This window comes from Bos indicus, chromosome 15 (genome assembly GCF_029378745.1).
Source record: "Bos indicus isolate NIAB-ARS_2022 breed Sahiwal x Tharparkar chromosome 15, NIAB-ARS_B.indTharparkar_mat_pri_1.0, whole genome shotgun sequence".
Lineage (NCBI taxonomy): Eukaryota > Metazoa > Chordata > Mammalia > Artiodactyla > Bovidae > Bos > Bos indicus.
This window is the reverse complement of record NC_091774.1, coordinates 76924638-76941946: the sequence shown is the minus strand read 5'-3', so window position 1 is coordinate 76941946 and position 17309 is coordinate 76924638. Positions and strand designations below refer to the sequence as shown.

The 17309-nt window shown below is 46.6% G+C and overlaps 1 protein-coding gene across 10 annotated transcripts in view; it reads left to right on the top strand.

Annotated features, from left to right (window-relative positions):
• AMBRA1 (autophagy and beclin 1 regulator 1) overlaps nt 1-17309 on the top strand; it is a 172747-nt gene that overhangs the window by 132432 nt on the left and 23006 nt on the right. For all 10 annotated transcript variants that reach the window (XM_019975040.2, XM_019975039.2, XM_070767645.1 and 7 more), the window contains 2 exons: nt 9392-9580; nt 10348-10502. In XM_019975040.2, coding sequence (XP_019830599.2) covers nt 9392-9580; nt 10348-10502 — 344 coding nt within the window. The remainder of the gene's footprint in view (nt 1-9391; nt 9581-10347; nt 10503-17309) is intronic.

Below are 17309 nucleotides of genomic sequence, written 5' to 3'. Positions count from 1 at the left end.
TATCCTCATGAGACCATAAAAATGAGGTCAGTTTTTCATGTCCTGATGTTAGTGAAGCCTCAGTAGCAATCGTTTTCTTCCCAAGTGCTTTTAAGCCACATGGTCAATAATCTATTCTTTAACTCCACTAGAAATCAAATGCAGTCTACTTTTTACCTTGTTAAATACTGTTTGCTTGTTTACCTATTTCTGGCCCAGATCCTATTTGCCATAATTTTCCCCAGATACTTTGTTTCTTTATTCTATTTGATTTTTTTTAATTACAATCTGAAATACATTTACCAAAGATTTTTAAAATATAAAAGGGTATACAGTGAAAAGTTTTCCAACCCTGCTCCCAGCTACACACCTCTCCACCCCATAGGCACAGTTAGTAGTTTCCTGTTTATTTTTCAAAGATATTATATATATATGTACAAGTACATAGAAATGTATGTTTTTCCACCTCTGTTTAAGCTAGGTGGTAGCGTATTCTACCCTTTGGAAGGAAAACTGTGGCAGACCTAGACAGCACATTAAAAAGCAGAGACAGCACTTTGCTGACGAAGGCCCATGTGTAGTCGAAGTGTGGTTTCTCCAGGATCATGTACTGATGTCAGGGTTGGACCGTAAAGAAGGCTGAGCGCTGAAGAACTGACGCTTCGAAGTATGGTGCTGGAGAAGGCTCCTGAGAGTCCCTTGGACTGCAAGGAGATCACACTAGTCAGTCCTAAAGGAAATCAACCCTGAATATTCATTGGGAGGACTGATGCTGAAGCTCCAATACTTTGGCCACCTGATGCAAAGAGCTGACTCACTGGAAAAGACCCTGATGCTGGGAAAGGGTGAATGCAAAAGGAGAAGGGGTTGGCAGAGGATGAAAAGTTTAGATAGCATCAGCAACTCAATGAACATGCATTTGAGCAAACTCTGGGATCAGTAAAGGACAGGGGAGCCTGTGTGCTGCAGTCCATGGGGTCCCAGAGAGTTGAACAGCACTCAGTGACTGAACAGCAACAACACGGGACAGTGTACATACTTTCTGTCTGTACTTTGCTTTGTTTATATCTTGATGATCTTTCCATATCCGTATATAGTTTATTCATTCTTTTTTATCGACTGCCTAGCATTCCACTCGGAGAAGGCAATTGCACCCCACTCCAGTACTCTTGCCTGGAAAATCCCATGGACGGAAGAGCCTGGTAGGCTGCAGTCCATGGGGTCGCTAGAATCGGACACGACTGAGCAGCTTCACTTTGACTTTTCACTTTCATGCGTTGGAGAAGGAAATGGCAACCCACTCCAGTGTTCTTGCCTGGAGAATCCCAGGGACAGGGGAGCCTGGTGGGCTGCCGTCTATGGGGTCGCACAGAGTCGGACACGACTGAAGCGACTTAGCAGCAGCAGCAGCAGCATTCCACTGCCCAAATGCAGCCTCTGGGTTACTTTTTGTTGTCGTTGTTGCCCTGGGTGTTCGTTGCTGTGTGTGCTTTTCTCTAGTTGCAGAGATCGGGGGCTCCTCTCTGCTGCGGTGCGTGGGCTTCTCGTTGTGGTGGCTTCTCTTGCTGTGGAGCACAGGCTGTAGGCACGTGGGCTCAGTAGTTGCAGCTCCCCGGGCTCCAGAGAAGAAGCTCAGTAGTTGTGGCTCAGGGGCTCGGTCTCTCTAGGGCATGTGGGACCTTCCCGGACCAGGAGTCAAACCGTGTCTCCTGCGTTGGTAGGCAGATTCTTAACCACTGGACCACCAGGGAAGTCCCACTAGATTCCATCTTTTAACCAGTGTTCCGCTGAGGAACTTTTAAGCTGTTTTCAGTCTTTCACTACACAAACTGTGCCGCAGTTTGTCATTTTGCACATGTGCAAGAACATCATAGGATAAATTCCTAGAAATGGAACCCTATGTAGGGAGGAAGAATATGTAGATCTGTGACTTTGGCAGGTACTGCTAAATCACCCTCTGAGGAGAGAGCATACCAATGTATCTTCTCACCTGTGGTTCATGAGAGTGCCTGTTTGCCTAAACTCCTGCTTGTAGATTGTTCTGTCGTATTTTGGAGTATTTGCAAATCTGATAGTAAAAATAGTATGTAAGTGGGAATTCTCTCTTGATCCAGTCGTTAGGGCTCTGAACTTCCACTGTGGGGAGTACAGGTTCAATCCCTAGTTGGGGAACTAGGATCCTGCAAGCCGTGTGGTGTGGCCAAAAAATATGTATATAGTATGTTGATATTTTAAATTTGTATTTCTCGTATTATAAGCCAGGTTGTATGGCTCTTAATACATTTAGCCACTTGTGTTTCCTTTTCTTGGCTTGTCCATGGGCTCACCTATTTGTGTGTGTGTGTGTGTGTGTGTTGCTGGTCTTTCCTTATCAGTTCTACAGGAGCTCTTTATAAAATCAGAAAATTAACTCATAGGAGGAGTTTCCTGGTTGTCACTTGTCTTTTGTCTCTGCTGAAGGTTATTTTTGTCATAGGACTTATTTTAAGTAGTCAGAATTATCCAACTTTCCTTTTATGGTTCCTAGATTTTGTGGCAGCATCCAGAAGATCAAATAGTACTTTTGTATTTTAATTTTTTCCTTTAAATCTTTGATTCATCAGAAGTTTAACCCAGTCCTAAATAAGCAGAGTATGACCCAGCTTATCGCCCATGTGGCCACTCCTTTGTCCCAACGAGTTTATAAAAGGATTCATTTGTCCCCATTGATTTGGGATGTCACTTTCATCCTATTAGCATCCTGTGAATATATAGATGTATTTCTCCTGTCTTTTCTGCCCCAGGAATCTGTCTGATTATTCATATAACAGTATCACATTGGTTTAAGTTTGAGGCCCTGTCTTTTAGTATCTGGTAGGACTGGTCTTCTCTTGTAATTTTTTAATCCAAAATTTCCTGCCTGCTTGAACATTTTGGTAGTCTATATGGACTATAAAACTACCTCGCTTCTTCCCTTCACTGCCCTGAAAAAGTCCTGTCAGTGTAATTAGTGTGGTTCCATTGAATATATGAAATAAGGAGATTCAGTATTTTTGTGGTATCTTCTTATGTAAGAACATGGCATGATTTTCTGTCTCTCCAAGTCTCTCTTATGTTCTTAAAGTTTTCTTCATGTAATTTTATACATTTTCAAAGTTTATTGTTAAAAGCTTTTTAAAAAATTCTGCTATTTTATTGCATTTATTTACTAATTTTAGTTGTTACTCAGTTCAGTCTCTGGGTATGTTATCGGTAAATGGTATTAATTTTACCTTCTCCATTTCAAGTTGTACACCTGTGATTTCTTTTTCTTGTCTAAGTGCACTCGCTGCTACAGTCAAGAGAAGTAAAGTCGCTCAGTCGTGTCCAACTCTTTGTGACCCCATGGACTGTAGCCTACCAGGCTCCTCTGTCCATGGGATCTTCCAGGCAATAGTACTGGAGTGGATTGCCATTTCCTTCTCCAGGGGTAATATACTATAGTCAACTACCCCAGGCACTGTAGCCCACCAGGGCCCTCTGTCCATAGAATTCTCCAGGCAGGAATACTGGAGTGGGTTGCCATGCCCTCTAGGGAATCTTCCCAACCCAGGGATCAAACATTCATCTCCTACAACTCCTGCATTACAGGCAGATAACCCTATCTATTCTTACTTTATTGTTAATTTATCAAGAATAGATACTGGGAATTGCCTGGTGATCCAGTGATTAGGACTTAAATGTTTTCACTGCCTGAAGCCTAGGTTCAATGCCTGGTTGGGGAACTAAGATCCTATAATCTGCGTGGTGTGGCCAAAAAAGAGAGACTAGATAATAAATTCAGTCATGTCGTAACAGCATCTGTGATGATAACCATATGTTTTTTTCTCCTTTGGCCTAACAATGTGATCATTATGTTAATAGATTCTATAATATTGAACCCATCCTTACCTCCCTTGAATAAAGTTTTTCTTTGTTTAGAACAGTTTAAATAGTATTATAATTACTTGTACTTTTTATAATTTTAAAGTCTGAGCCAGATGCTTCTTTCCTTTTTTTTGTTCACAAACATAGGGAGAGGTCGTTCTTTAGTAACATTCTGTCAGCTGCCCTATGCTGGTTAAGCAGATGAGCTCTTGAGCCACACTGTCTGGGCTCAGGTCTGCTCAGCCGCCTTCTAGCAGTGTAGCTGTGGTTAATTAATCTCTCCGCACCTTAGTTTCCTTGTCTATAAAATGAGGGTCATCATAGTGCCAACTTCATGTGACTGTGACGAGAATTAAATTAGTACACATCAAGCACTCTGAACAACATCTGGCACTTACTGTAGTAAATGGTCAATAAATGTTAGCTCTTTTTATCATGTCTTTTTCTTGGGAATTATACCATGACTCTTTGAGAGTACAGCTATAATCCTAAAGTCACCCTGCCCTGTTTTCCGTACTCCAAGAGGTACTTCTGGAGAGTGACGTTCATGTAAAGAAGATAATTCTGTCTTAACCTGTTGGCTCACCTGTAATTGGCTTCTGATCCAACATTCTGAGGCATGTTGTTTTCTCCCCAGTTGGAGACAATTTTCTTTGAAAGAAAAACCAAATATTCTGCAGAATGCAGGCCCTGGACATACTGCTAGCACAGTCTTTTTGGTTGTCCTTAACGTTCTTTGTCTAAGCCTCCACTTGTTCTGACTGCAGCTTCCTGTCATTCTCCTTCTATGGTCCTTCCTGCTTCCTTTGATCATGGCTGTTGTAAAACCTGAGCTGATCAGAGAGCATTATGGTACAACCAGATTGACTCATTTAACTTGGCTCACCTGTCCCCCTCATTTAAGTCCTGTGTGGTGTTAGAATTCTGCTTCTTAAAAGTGCCCTATTTTACTCAAGAGTTACTTAGGAAGAAAACATGGCATTCCAGGTGTTTAGGGCTCATATGTTTGTTAGTGGCCAACGTTCCTTGCCATGGTCTTACCCTCTAGACTGCCAGTCACTTTTACCTGAGGTTCCTGTCATTAACTGACTTTCTTGGTTGGCCTGAATAACCTCTCATTACAGTTTTGATAGATTCGGCTGTCAGCAGAGTTAAGTTGGGGATCTCTTAACAAATGCAGTAGCATTCGTTTCTGAAGCTTGCCTGCTTCCCAGAGGATGGTAGCGTTTGGCTTGGGCCCAGCACGAGCCTGGGAGCCACTGGCCCTCAGTTTTACTCGTGTGTGATCAGCAGCCTCTGTGTTGCTGTGTCATCTGACTTAATCTGCATTGAATTCAGCCCTTTTCTAGAATTAGGCTAAAGAGTCTCACCACCTGTTTCTCTTAGTTGAGATGTAGTATTAATGAATTTCTATCTGTAAAGAGTTAAGTTTGTGAGTAAGGCCTTGTATAACATAGATAACTTTGAAACTGCTGTCATGGGAAAAAAAAATAGCTCATTAGATTTACTAGGTGTTTAAAGAGTAAGTTCTTACCGGTGAGTAGCATTGGTCTTCTGGGTGCCCCGGTGACCTTAAGAAACCCAGAGGCTGAGCGGTGGGGGCGCACACACACCCACAGAGGATGTTGTGATTGCCACCGCTGGGCATGCTTACATAGTGTCATCTGGAGCTCTGTGCAGGAGGCCTTATTCTGAAATCTGAGGGCTCAGAGATAGCCAAAAGGAAATTTTCCTGCTGATTTAAACTCCTTTGGGTTTTCCAAATCAGGATCTAATGCACTTGCAAAAGCACTGCAGCCGCTAATCGCTCCTGTGGCCTCATCTGGCCAGCCAGCAACAGGCTGCAAATCGATCTTTGTACAAGGTGTTTGTTTATAATTTATGGAGCTGATAGGAAGGCAGAGCCATCTGTTCCTCCAGGCATCAGTATTTCTTACCCCTCCCATTCCCTGCTAGGGCATTTTCACTTGGAAATCGTTTATAATTAGGAGGCGATTATGCTGCAAAGCCTGGAACATGGCTTCCTGCTGTCTTCCTGCATCGTTCTCATTCCCCCTGGAGCTGCCCCACTGAAGCTCTGAAGCAGTTCTGATTTGAAAAATCCTTGCTTTCCTAGCCCTCATTTCCATCCTCAGCTGCCCAGCTAACTGCTCCATCATCATTTCCCATGTGTGTCTTGCCTTTCTGTGCAGGGCTGTTTGCTGGAACTCCAGCTCAGGGATCAAGGGGTGTTTGGTGAGGCAGCAGTTTTCAAGTGTGGTCCTAAATCAGCAACATCAGGGACACCTGGGAACTCACTCAAAATACAGATCCTCAGGCCTCACCGCAGCAGTCAGTCCAGGTGATTCTGGTGCCTGCTACCACCTGAGGACCACCGTAGTAAGGCGAGGCTGGAGGCAGAAGGAAGGCTCTGGTGCGCGCGGGTTGCCACTATCCTAGGCTGTGTCTCACTTCACCTTTTTCTCCACCTGCTTACCTTATTTTCGAGTCCAAAAAGGATGAGCTGTGCTTGTCATCAGTGCATTACCTTCCTATGGCCTGAGAAAACAAATAAGAGCGCCAGGAAATCTCTCCCTGTGTAAATTAACTCGTCAAAATTTCAGCCTTCTGAGAAGAAGCTGCATGAACGAATTGAAGCAGTGACCTCTCACCATTGTAACTGAACATTTCCATTTCCATGTGGGAAATTAATAGACAACAAGCAGCAAATGTAAATTGCTAATTGGAGCTCTGAAATATTAATGAAACTATAAACACACCACCCAGAGCTTGCTGAAACTACCAAGTCACTCTTTGCCTACCACGTCGCCGTCATTAGGGGAGAAGTAAAACCCTGGATCCCTAGCTACATACCAAATTGAGCCTGCTGCTGGAGAAACTCAGCTTTAATTCCAGCATTCTCTTTTCACATGTTATTTGCATCTCTCTCTGAGCTCACTGTAGGAACTGGGAGCAGTTGTGAAATTGGGTGGAGTTGAGGGGAGGGGACAAAATTTGGGAGCTGGCCATTGAATTGGATTCATCCTAATACAGTACAAACACAAACGCAATGGCTTGGATTTGGGGGCTCACAGAATGGTTTTTGTCTATATGCCCAGTTTTTCAGGCAGTTAGAGCCAAACTTTTCAGAAGAAGAAAAACCTTACTTGTAATATCCTCCCCACCCCCAGCCCACCTTAGAAATTAATCTGGAAGTTGGATAGCATTGCTGGCTCAACGGACGTGAGTTTGAGCAAACTGCAGGAGATAGTGAAGGACAGGGAAGCCTGGCACATTGCGGTCAGCGGGGTCACAAGGGTCGGACACGCCTTAGTGACTGAACCACAGCAGTCTCGTGGTGCTTCTCTCATGTTGGTGGTGAGTTCTGAGGGTCAGTGCAGGCTTCTGTATGTTTAAACTGCAGGTTAACACGTATGAACCAGAGCTCTACAACAACAAGATAGAAAAGCCTACTTTCATAAAATACTCACATGCATTTTTGAGATGTTAAATGTAGAAAAGATGGAAACCGTGCAAAGCTGTCTTAAAGCCCACAGAGTCCATTTCCTTCTGTGTTTATTTTCATGTCCTACTTAATATTTGTGATTACTTTTTCTCTCCACCTTGGATGGTCAGTTTCTTTTTACCTTTCTGAGAACTGTGCCAACATCAAGGTTAGAAAACCAAGATGGACTCACTCTTAAAGCTCCCCCAGTTCCTTTGACTCTGTATCCCCAACTGTAATGATGTGTCTATTCAGGGAAGGGAGGAGATTGTCGTCTTTCTGGCAACAGGCTTGGGACCCTGAGTAAGGAGCAGACGGTCTCAGTGCTAACTGGATCGATCTAGCCATACAGGCTTGAGCAGATGGTGGGTTGGAAGTTGAGCGGCACAGAGCCCTAATGGTGGTAGCACTGAGCATTTGGATGTCATTATTTTATTAGTTGGCAAACAGAACCATCCTTGTGGTCCCTTCTCGGCGCTGCGTGTGATGGTGCTGTCGGTGTCAGCCCCCAAGAATTGGCACAGCAGCCGATCAGTGTGTTCGGATGTCTTTTTTGATCTACTCTGTCATCTCTGTGGCTTCATTAACAACACACAGAGAAAGGGAGATGAATACAGAGCTTTAGAAATCACTCCCAAGTTCCTGATAAACCTCAACACACCCTCCACCCACCCCTGGAAGGCAGTTCTTTGTTTTATTTTCCTTAGGGTAATTTCCTGAGGAAACTCACCCTTGACATTCCAGGTCAAACGGTTTGGCTCCCTGGAGTAGATCACCCAGAAATCTGGTGAGGGCTCTTGAGCTTGCCTGTTGGTTTGTTTGAACTATAATGCCTCTGACAGTGGCTGTTTAAGTAATCTTCCAGTAAGAGAAAGAGGGAGGTCCCATGGTTTAAGACTTCGCATTTCCAGTGCAAGGAGCACAGGTTCGATCCCTGGTCAGGAAACTAAGATCCCACATCCTCATGGTGCAGCCAAGAAGAATTTTTACAGGAGAGAGAGAAAAAGTACATCAGTCTCTTTGCACACGCACGTAAGGTCGCTGTAACGGAGGCAGAGCCAGAGGCGCTTGGACGTGCTGTGCGTCCGTGCCCTTTGGATGCGTTGTGCCGTTCCGCTCATGCACTGGTTCCAGGCTCACATCGAGGGTGGACCACTTGCTGTGGGCGGAGATGTGCACAGTGGGCCTCAGAGAGGGGTTCAAATGGAACCTGAAACAGCTATGCGGGCCCAGTCCCAGAGCTGGCCAACATCGCCTTAGTTCTGTCACTTGGAATAGATTCTCCCCACCGACAGCCAGTCCTCCACCCCGCCCCACCCAGTCCCTCGTGCTGAGCCCACCTGACCATGCATAATTCTCAGGAAGTGCTAGGTGCAGACTGGAGCTGCCCGTGGTCATCGGCTTCTGGCGTGGCTGGAGGGACAAGCAGAGTGAACACAGTTCCAGCCCTCCAGCCTTTATGCTCTCCTGTGAAATTAGGGATTAGTGTCAGCAAGGAGCTGTCCAGAAGACTGAAGTCTCTAAATGCTCCAGTTTTTTTAAAGGAGAAAATAAGACAAAGATTTGTGAGATGATCCCCTTCTCCAGGGTCACATAGAGGTGGAGAGGAGCACTGTCACCCCCAAGCAAGTTTTACCTGTATCACCTTTTTCTTGGAATCAGCGGGTTTACATTTTTATTCATCTCAGTTTTGATCTTTTGGACAATAACAGCTGTTGAGTGGCTCTCCAGGAACAATTTTTAATAACTTTCTCCTTATCTCATCTCTCAGATGATGTCTCTTAAGTGTGAGCCAGGACTCAGCAGGTGCTTGTGGTTGTGTTGACTCTCGTTTCCTACTACAGGGGTAGAAGAGACGTATCTTTCGGTGTCTTGTGTTGCTTGTCTCATGACCTTTTAGTTGGATAAGGCAGCCTTTATTATTTCTGGAGAGGGTTCGGATTCAGGCCCTTAGGGAGGCGCCCCCAAATGTCTTGACCCAGCACTTTCCACACCGTTAACTCCAGACTCCCTTACCCTCTCTTATTTCTTTGTCTGCTGCAGCCTCCGTGAATGTGCTGGTGCAGAACTGCAAGATCTACAATGATGCCAGCTGTGACATTTCTGCAGATGGCCAGCTCCTGGCAGCGTTCATCCCTAGCAGTCAGAGGGGCTTTCCTGACGAAGGCATCCTGGCAGTGTACTCCCTGGCCCCCCATAACCTGGGCGAAATGCTCTACACCAAGCGATTTGGTAAGGGATGGGACGCCCAGCGTAGTGACGCTAGTACCTTGGCCTGGGCATTCCCTGATGAGGCACCGCTTAGGTGGGAGTGATGGTCACATGCTACCCCCCTGCTTCACAGGCGCAGGTCAGAGGAAGATGCTCTGTCCTAGCTGGTAGCGTTGCAGGAGAGTCTCAGAGTAAGAGTCCTCCCCACCACCGTGGCATCACCAGCATGTTCCCATTGTGAGGGGCGAGGGTAGGGGAGGAGCTCTGTTCTCGGTCATGGCTCGGGGAAGTGGGCACACTCACATGCTGCAAGCCAGTCTGGCATTGTATAGATTTATGTACAAGGGTGTTCACAGCGGTATTATTTGTCACAGAGAAAAATGTCAAATTCTGAAGAGTTGCTTAAATAAATGATGGTGCATTGACAAGACAGAATACCACTTGGCCTTTAGAACGCTCTTACAGAGGGATATTTAATGGTGAAAAATGTTTGTAATGTATGAAGTGAAAAAAGTGGATTTCAAAATAGCAGTTACAGTATGATAATTTTTAATGTGATTCTGTGCTAATACGGGTTAGCATTCATTAAGTACTTTTTATATGTCAAGAGCTAGACTTAGTACTTTACACACCTTCTCATTGTACTCCTCACTGCCATCCTGTGAGATTAACCCCAGGATGAGCAAACAAAGATGAAGACCAGGGAGAAAGAAAAAAGACTAAAGGAAGATTATTTGCTGGTAATAGCAAGAGCTCTAGGGAGCGTCTCTCTGTCCGTCTGGCCCTAGGTCCCAACGCCATCTCAGTGAGCCTGTCCCCGATGGGCCGGTACGTGATGGTGGGCTTGGCCTCTCGGAGGATCCTGCTGCACCCCTCCACGGAGCACATGGTGGCCCAGGTCTTCCGGCTGCAGCAGGCGCACGGTGGTGAGACCTCCATGCGGGTGAGTGCCTTGCGTGGCGGTTCTCCTAGGCCTTGCCCGGCAGCACCATGCAGGCCAGAGCTGCAGTCTCCCAGCCAGGGCCAGAGGCGTCACGCCCATAAGGAGCCAGGAAGGACTCCAGTCCGGCCCAGTCCTGACCAGCCGGCCTCACTTTTGGACACTCTGGGCTATTCAAAGGCAGTCTTTCTCATACCCTAAATCATGAGCTGGGGCCCCAGAGGCCTGAAGGGATCTTGGGGTAGAGACCAAACTGAATACCTCCTTACCTCAACTTGAGGCCTGTAGTCTGGAGATACATAAAGAACCCAGTGAAATATTTGTTTTGTTTTGTTTTTAATTTTTGAGGAGGCGGGCTACAGAAAGAGATAGGTAGTATACTATGAAATGCTCCTCTCCTGAGGTTGTAATCACAGTGGAAGATGCGGACTCTGCGGAGCTGCCGTGCCCTTAACTGTCCCGTCCATTTCACCAGCAGGGAAAGGTGGTGTTTAGGACCTGCTCTTGTCTGAAGCCGTCCTCCGTGTATTGCCATAAAAGCTTCTGGCATGGGGTTAGTGGCCTCCTGGACTCAACCAGTCTAGCTTCTGACTGAGATTCCCACATCCCACGGGGGCTCATTTGGCCAGGGTTTTGTCAAGGGGAGTTGAGCGTTTGAACGGTTCTCTAATTAGATGGTATTTAAGCTCTGTCTCAAGCTAAGAACCTGTGAATTCCCCCAGCGATGTGTGCTGGGCCACTTATAGTTTATGCTCTTGCTCATGTGTTGTTTTGTATTTTCTTTAGCTGTGTGGTATGTCTGTTTAATCCACCCAATTAGGTTCACTGTTAAGCTCCATAGGGGCTTATCCCCCAGGGCTGCTCATTTAGTGCCACACATGTGGATGCTTGTGGAATTCAGGCTGGAATCTGAAGCATTGGTTTAAAGAAAAATCCTAAAGATAGGACCCATGATATACAAAGCAGTAGAAAGCGGGTGACCAGATGTGGTATCTCTAGCCTCTTCTCGCTGCAGTTTTCTACAGGGAAGAAGCCCTACTCTGCTGAGCCACTTTCCAAGCCCCTGGAACGAATAAGGCCTTCTCCTGCCTGGGTGCCTTTACCTGGAGTGCCCTCTTCTCCCTGAAACCCAACTGCATGCAGGCTGCTTCCCTGCTGTGGAATCCTCTAAACAGGGCTGATCACTCCCCAGTAGGGAGCACCCTGTCTGGGTTAACACTCGTCATACCAAACTGCCATTCCGTATCTCCATGTCATTCTCCTCTCTCGGCTCCTTGAGAATAAAGACCCCATCTGGTTCATCTTTGTGAAGTCCAAGTACCTAATAAGGAACCTGATATTTAGGAGAAGCTAAGGAAATAGAAGAGAATCTTAAGAAAAGCATCCTTGTCATTTCCAGCTTGTCACTAGCAGGACCAGTGAAGGCTGACTTCATGTACCACCATGCCTCTGGCAAGGGCAGAAACGAGGCATTGTCTGCTTTTGACATCATAATGACAGGAAGGTTCTGATTCTTGAATTCCGTGTGACTGGAAATGGTTGACACTGAGTGATTGGGAGGGGACTTCGCAGGAAGTTCATCGAGCCTGTTTTCTTACCTAGAGAAATGAGGATGGAAGGTGAACTTTAAGTATTCTTATGTTAAGCACATTTGGTTGGTAAAAGTACCTGGCGTCTGCTTCTCACCACCTAGAGTCGTGGTCCTTGCTGTTCTTCTTACCCTTCCTGCCTAACTATGGAATAATGGTTTCTAATTGTTAAGAGACAGGAGCAGTAATGGACATCTCCAGCCTCTTCCAGAAGCCAGGGCTCCTGCCCAACTTCTGGGCACAGTCTGCCATCCTAGCAAGGTTCCTCCCTTCCATAAGTAGCCAGAAACACCTGGCTGAAGGCAGACAGCTCCAGGGTAGAAGCCAAGATGCTGTCACAGATGGGGCCCACTGCGCAGCGGGTGCAATTGAAGTCTGCTGTGGAGATGAGGGGCGCAGGGCACCCCACCAGCTGCTGCGTGCATAACAACAAGAGCTGCTTCTCAGGCCTCCCAGGCTTGTCAGGCTTTTGATTCTCAACAGGCTCCACCTGCTGCTTAGCAGGGGCTTCCCAGGTGATTCAGTGTTCAAGAATCCACCCACCGATGCAGGAGATGTGGGTTCGGTGCCGGGGTTAGGAAACTCCCCAGAGTAGGAAAGGCAGTGCACATCAGAAATCTTGCCTGGAAAATTCCATAGACAGGGGAGCCTGGTGGGCTACAGTCCATGGGGTCGCAAAAGAGTTGGACACGACTGAGGACGCCCACGCTGCTTAGGAGAGGAGCTTAGTAAGCTCTCATTTGGGAAGTGTTTCCCTCACACGGGAGGCAGGATCCGGGCTTCTCAGCAAGGTTTTTGCTCACCCTGTGTCCACCCAGTCTGACTGTAAACTCCCTTACTACAGAAAGGTTTCTGGTTTTCCAGGTCTTGGTTGCCCCTTACCTCCGAAGGCACCAAAGCACTCCGCACGTGTCCCTGAATTCAGTCCCTGGTGGGAGGGAAGACACCAGCTTTTGGGGACAGCTGTGCTGTACCACCGTTTAAGGCAAGAAGTGCCATTTTTGTCTGAGAACAGGGAGCTAGGGTTTAATGGAACCGTAGAGCCTCTCCCTCTTTGCACAGGTGAGTGTGGATGGGTGTCTCCATCCGTCGTGTCAGGCTCTGTCCGTGAAGGGCCTGTGGGTCCTGGGCCTGTCCTGGAGCTCCTGTCAGACCCCCTTCTCCATGGGGTTAGCTCTTAGAAGTCACTGTGCTAACGTTGAGAGGTGAAATTGTTGGGCCAGCAGATGTTCCTAGGAGAACATCCCCAAGAACATTGACTTATTTTAATTCCCACTGAGGGACCGGCTCTCCCCAAGCGATGATTCCTTACCCAATCCCATATGAACACTGTGAAAATGAATTGCTAATTGCTCTTAGCCTGGGTGCACTTATTAACAGCAGTTCTTCAGACCTGTGGATCAGTGCTTGTCAAACTGTGCTCCTTGGACAACCTGCATTAGAATGCACGGGGTCCTGGTTAAAATACAGGCTCTACTTCAGACCTGAAGTCAGTAAGAATTGGGCGGAGGGGACCAGGTATTTGTGTCTGTCACACAAGCTTCCAGATGATCTCATATGCACTGGAGTTTGAGAACTGCTGTTCTTAATGACTGCTTTCTTCATTTTAGGTTTCTGCCCTCAGCCGCTCCAGCAAGGCAGAGACAGTCTCGGGTTCCCTTCTTACCGTGATTTTGTGTGTGGTGCTCTGATCCTTTGCTGATTTTGTTGAAGGCACAGTGCCTTTGTGTTGTTTCCTATCAGACTCTTAGCTTTTTGGCTGTCCGTGCTTCACCTCCATCCTTTCTCAGCTGTAATTGCTTTCCAGGGTTCTCCCTTGAATATCTCTGTGTGCTGAATTCTTTTCTTCCCCATGCTCAGTTTAATTATTATCCTTGTTTCTGGGATCTAGGGTCCTCAGATATTTGCCTTCTCTGCTGAATAAGGCTAGGCTTAGTCTTCCCAATCTTAGTATCATTGGCAAATCAGGAGAAATAAGACTGGACGCCTGTTTTGTATCTCCCTTCCCTCTGTCCATTTGAGGCCCCTCCAGGCTGGATATGCTGTTGTCCAGGCCTCAGGGCCCAACTTGCCGCCTGACTCCCTCACACTTGCTCCAGTGGGGCTTTTTGTTAATTTCTGTTTTGTTTCTAAGTTAGACATTTAGGGATTGCCAAGCTGAAGTTTTGCTGAATTCTCAAAACACTAAACTGCCTGAGTTCCTTCTCTGCTTTCATTTCCTAATTGGAACAAAGCACAATATTGTAACTGAAAACAGCAATTAATTTTCTAAAATTGTGGCAACTTGCACAGTGTAATAACTTTGGTTGTAACCAGTGAAAGCATAAAATAACAAGAATATAAAATTACTAATGAAACTAGAAGTAGTCATACAGCAAACCGTTCTTCCAGTTTGTATGGGTGACAAGTGCTGTTCTACCTCGGAATGGGGGCAGGAGTCAGCAGTGGGGGGTGTGGGGGTTAGTGCTAGGGCAGTTTGAGCTGGAAAGCAAGAATACATTTCGTGGTTTCCACCCAGGAATTAACAGGTGTTATGTTTCTTCTCCCAGATGCATAGACCAGCCCTCCCCACAGCAGGTGGGGGTCGTAGGCATGTAAGTGGTTTAATAAGAACTGACAGGGCTTCTCATCCCATAACCCCTGCTTATCCTAGAGGCACTGGCCGCCTGACTCTCAGCCGTGCTGGTTTGCTTTTCTCTGATCGTTTTTTTTTTGGGTGGGGGGTGGTGCGGCAGAAGTGATGGACGAGGGACTTGAGTGGGAGAAACAAGCCCTGGGACGGAGAGCAGTTTAGCTCTCCTTTCTCCCGAAACAGTATCGTGCTCTGTAAGGCAAAGCCTCCAATAACTTAAGGGCCAGTTTTATTGAGAGCTTTTTCTTTGTGGCTATGTGGTGAATCTGTATTCAAGGATTGAGCATCCATTACCCAGACAGATGGTTAGTTTGGAGGGGGTGTGGGGAAGAGAACCTGCCCTTCCCTCCCTTCACCGCTGTCTCTCTCTCTTCCTCCTGCTTCTCCCCTACTCACCGCCTTCCTCTCTGCTCTCCCACCGCCCCGCGCCCCTTCTTGACCCTGAGAGTTCTCCTTTTCTGTGCTGGGCTGTCCCCTGCTGTACCTTCTCCCTCGAGCGCTCCAGCTCCACACACATGCATCCCCCAGGACTTTCCTGGTGGTCCAGTGGTGAAGACCCCATGCTTCCACTGCAGGGGGCTTTGAAACTAAGATCCCACATGCCTCAGGGTGTCACCAAGGGGGAAAAAAAAAAAAAAAGATATGCACCCAGGTCATTCTCAATAGTTCCTAGGCAGCAGAAAAGGAAGGCAGGCTTTTTAGACCTGCAACCTACTCATATCTAACTGGGCAGTCGGTCTCGGCGTGTATTCCCAGGACTGAGTCCGCATCATCAGGGAACTTAACAGAAGCGCAGCTTCTCCGCCCCATCCCAGACCTGCTGAATCCGAAGCTCTGAGGGTGGAGCCCAGCCATCCTTGCTTTACCAAGCCCTCCAGCCGAGTCTACGGCTGAGTCAAGATTGAGGACCAGCCGTCAGCTGCACGGAGCTTCTAGTCAGACCCGTCAGTTTAGCCTGTTATTTGCTCTCTTCCTGTCACTTTGTCTCCTCCTGTCTCTGAAACCTCATCTGGTTCATTTCTGTGGCTCCTTTAGCCAGATCTCTCAGACACCGTCAAGAAGTTGAAAAATTGATGAGGACCTCCTCCCCTCAGTATTTCTGGATCCTGCTGGCATCCGAGTGATGGCACTTTAAGGACCAAGGCTGTGGGGCCTTCTTCCCAGTTCTAATTAAGATTCTTACCTGCCCACAGTTGACTTCACTCAGGCCCATGACTGTTGGCCTGCATGTTATACGGAGATTCTTAGTCTTACAAAGTGAGAAGCAGCAGCTTTATCTTTCTCTCTAGGACCTTCCCCATCTGAAGGAGTAGTTGTTGAGTTCCTTTTCCCAACATTCAACTTACTGTTGTCCTTGGATGGGAGATGCTGCTGTGATACCCATTAATGGCTATCTTAGTGTCACCTTGGTCATAAAGAAACATTGGTTGGCTTTGTTTCATACCATTTCATAGCCATCTTCACAGAACAGCCTAGGGATGACTGATGATAATGATTATTACCATAGGTTCATTAAAATGGACCACAGAAAAGACTTGGCATCCAGAGTACTCAAATCAGTCATAACTAAATTGGAGCTGAGACCCTGGGTCAGGAAGGGTGGCCAGTGCTGTCAGCACTTGACAAGCATTATGTAACTAGCATCTGTAGGCTCTTTTGGCCTGTCCTTGCTCCAGTCTTCAACATATACTCTTTACCATGGCTTCCTCCTTGCCTTGAATTTAGCCTGTGATCACATCCAATCATCTGCACTTACTTAGATTCTAAAAGCCTGATATTCAAACATGACCTATAACTCTAGTTCAATCCAGAGTATTCTCCAGAAATCTTCAGAGAACTGAGCCTCTTCTTAATCTTGTCTGGCCTTGGGAGTGGCAGACACAGAAAATAAAGAGATTTTATTTTTGTATCCTGGAAGGGTACTATTTCTTCAAGGAGAGATGGGGATAAAAGAGAGACAGCTTTGTTGTCAGAAATGATTTACTCCTTCCTAAGATTTTTGTCCTCATTAATTTTCTTAAAGCTGCTTGTCAGTTGATTAAAAGCCGCTTCCGCTGCAATTATCTTAAAGTTGACTTCAGAGATGTGGTTGCAAAGCATCCATCCTCGGAAAGTTCCTTTCTTCAGCACGTCGTAGGAAAGGGGGAGGAGGTATGGGAGAAGTCAGGGGTGTCTCTGATGTGATTTGTCAGAGTAGGGAGGGGGCAAGATACAAAATTGAAAATAACGTTAGAGCTGCAATCAAAGCCATTCGTTTAGGCGAATTTTTTCCATGACAGATTCCTTCGACTTTGACAGGTTTTTTTCTTTTTTCCCCTCCATGGCTTCTTAGTAGAACATAGCCTGTGCTGCATTTTATTCTTTTCACTCAAAATCTTACTGAGCCCCTGCCCTGGGCCAGATACTCGGGTCTGGGAGTACAGTGAACAGAATGGATCTGGTCCCTGCTGTCCTGGTGCACACACGCTCAACGTCTGGCTTCTTATTGGCCTTGTCACTGCGGCATCCCCAGCCTTCACTGTGCCTGGCACCCAGGAGGCACTCCGCATTCGTTCTGGGAAACGACGTCGCTCTGAAGTCTTGTGTGCC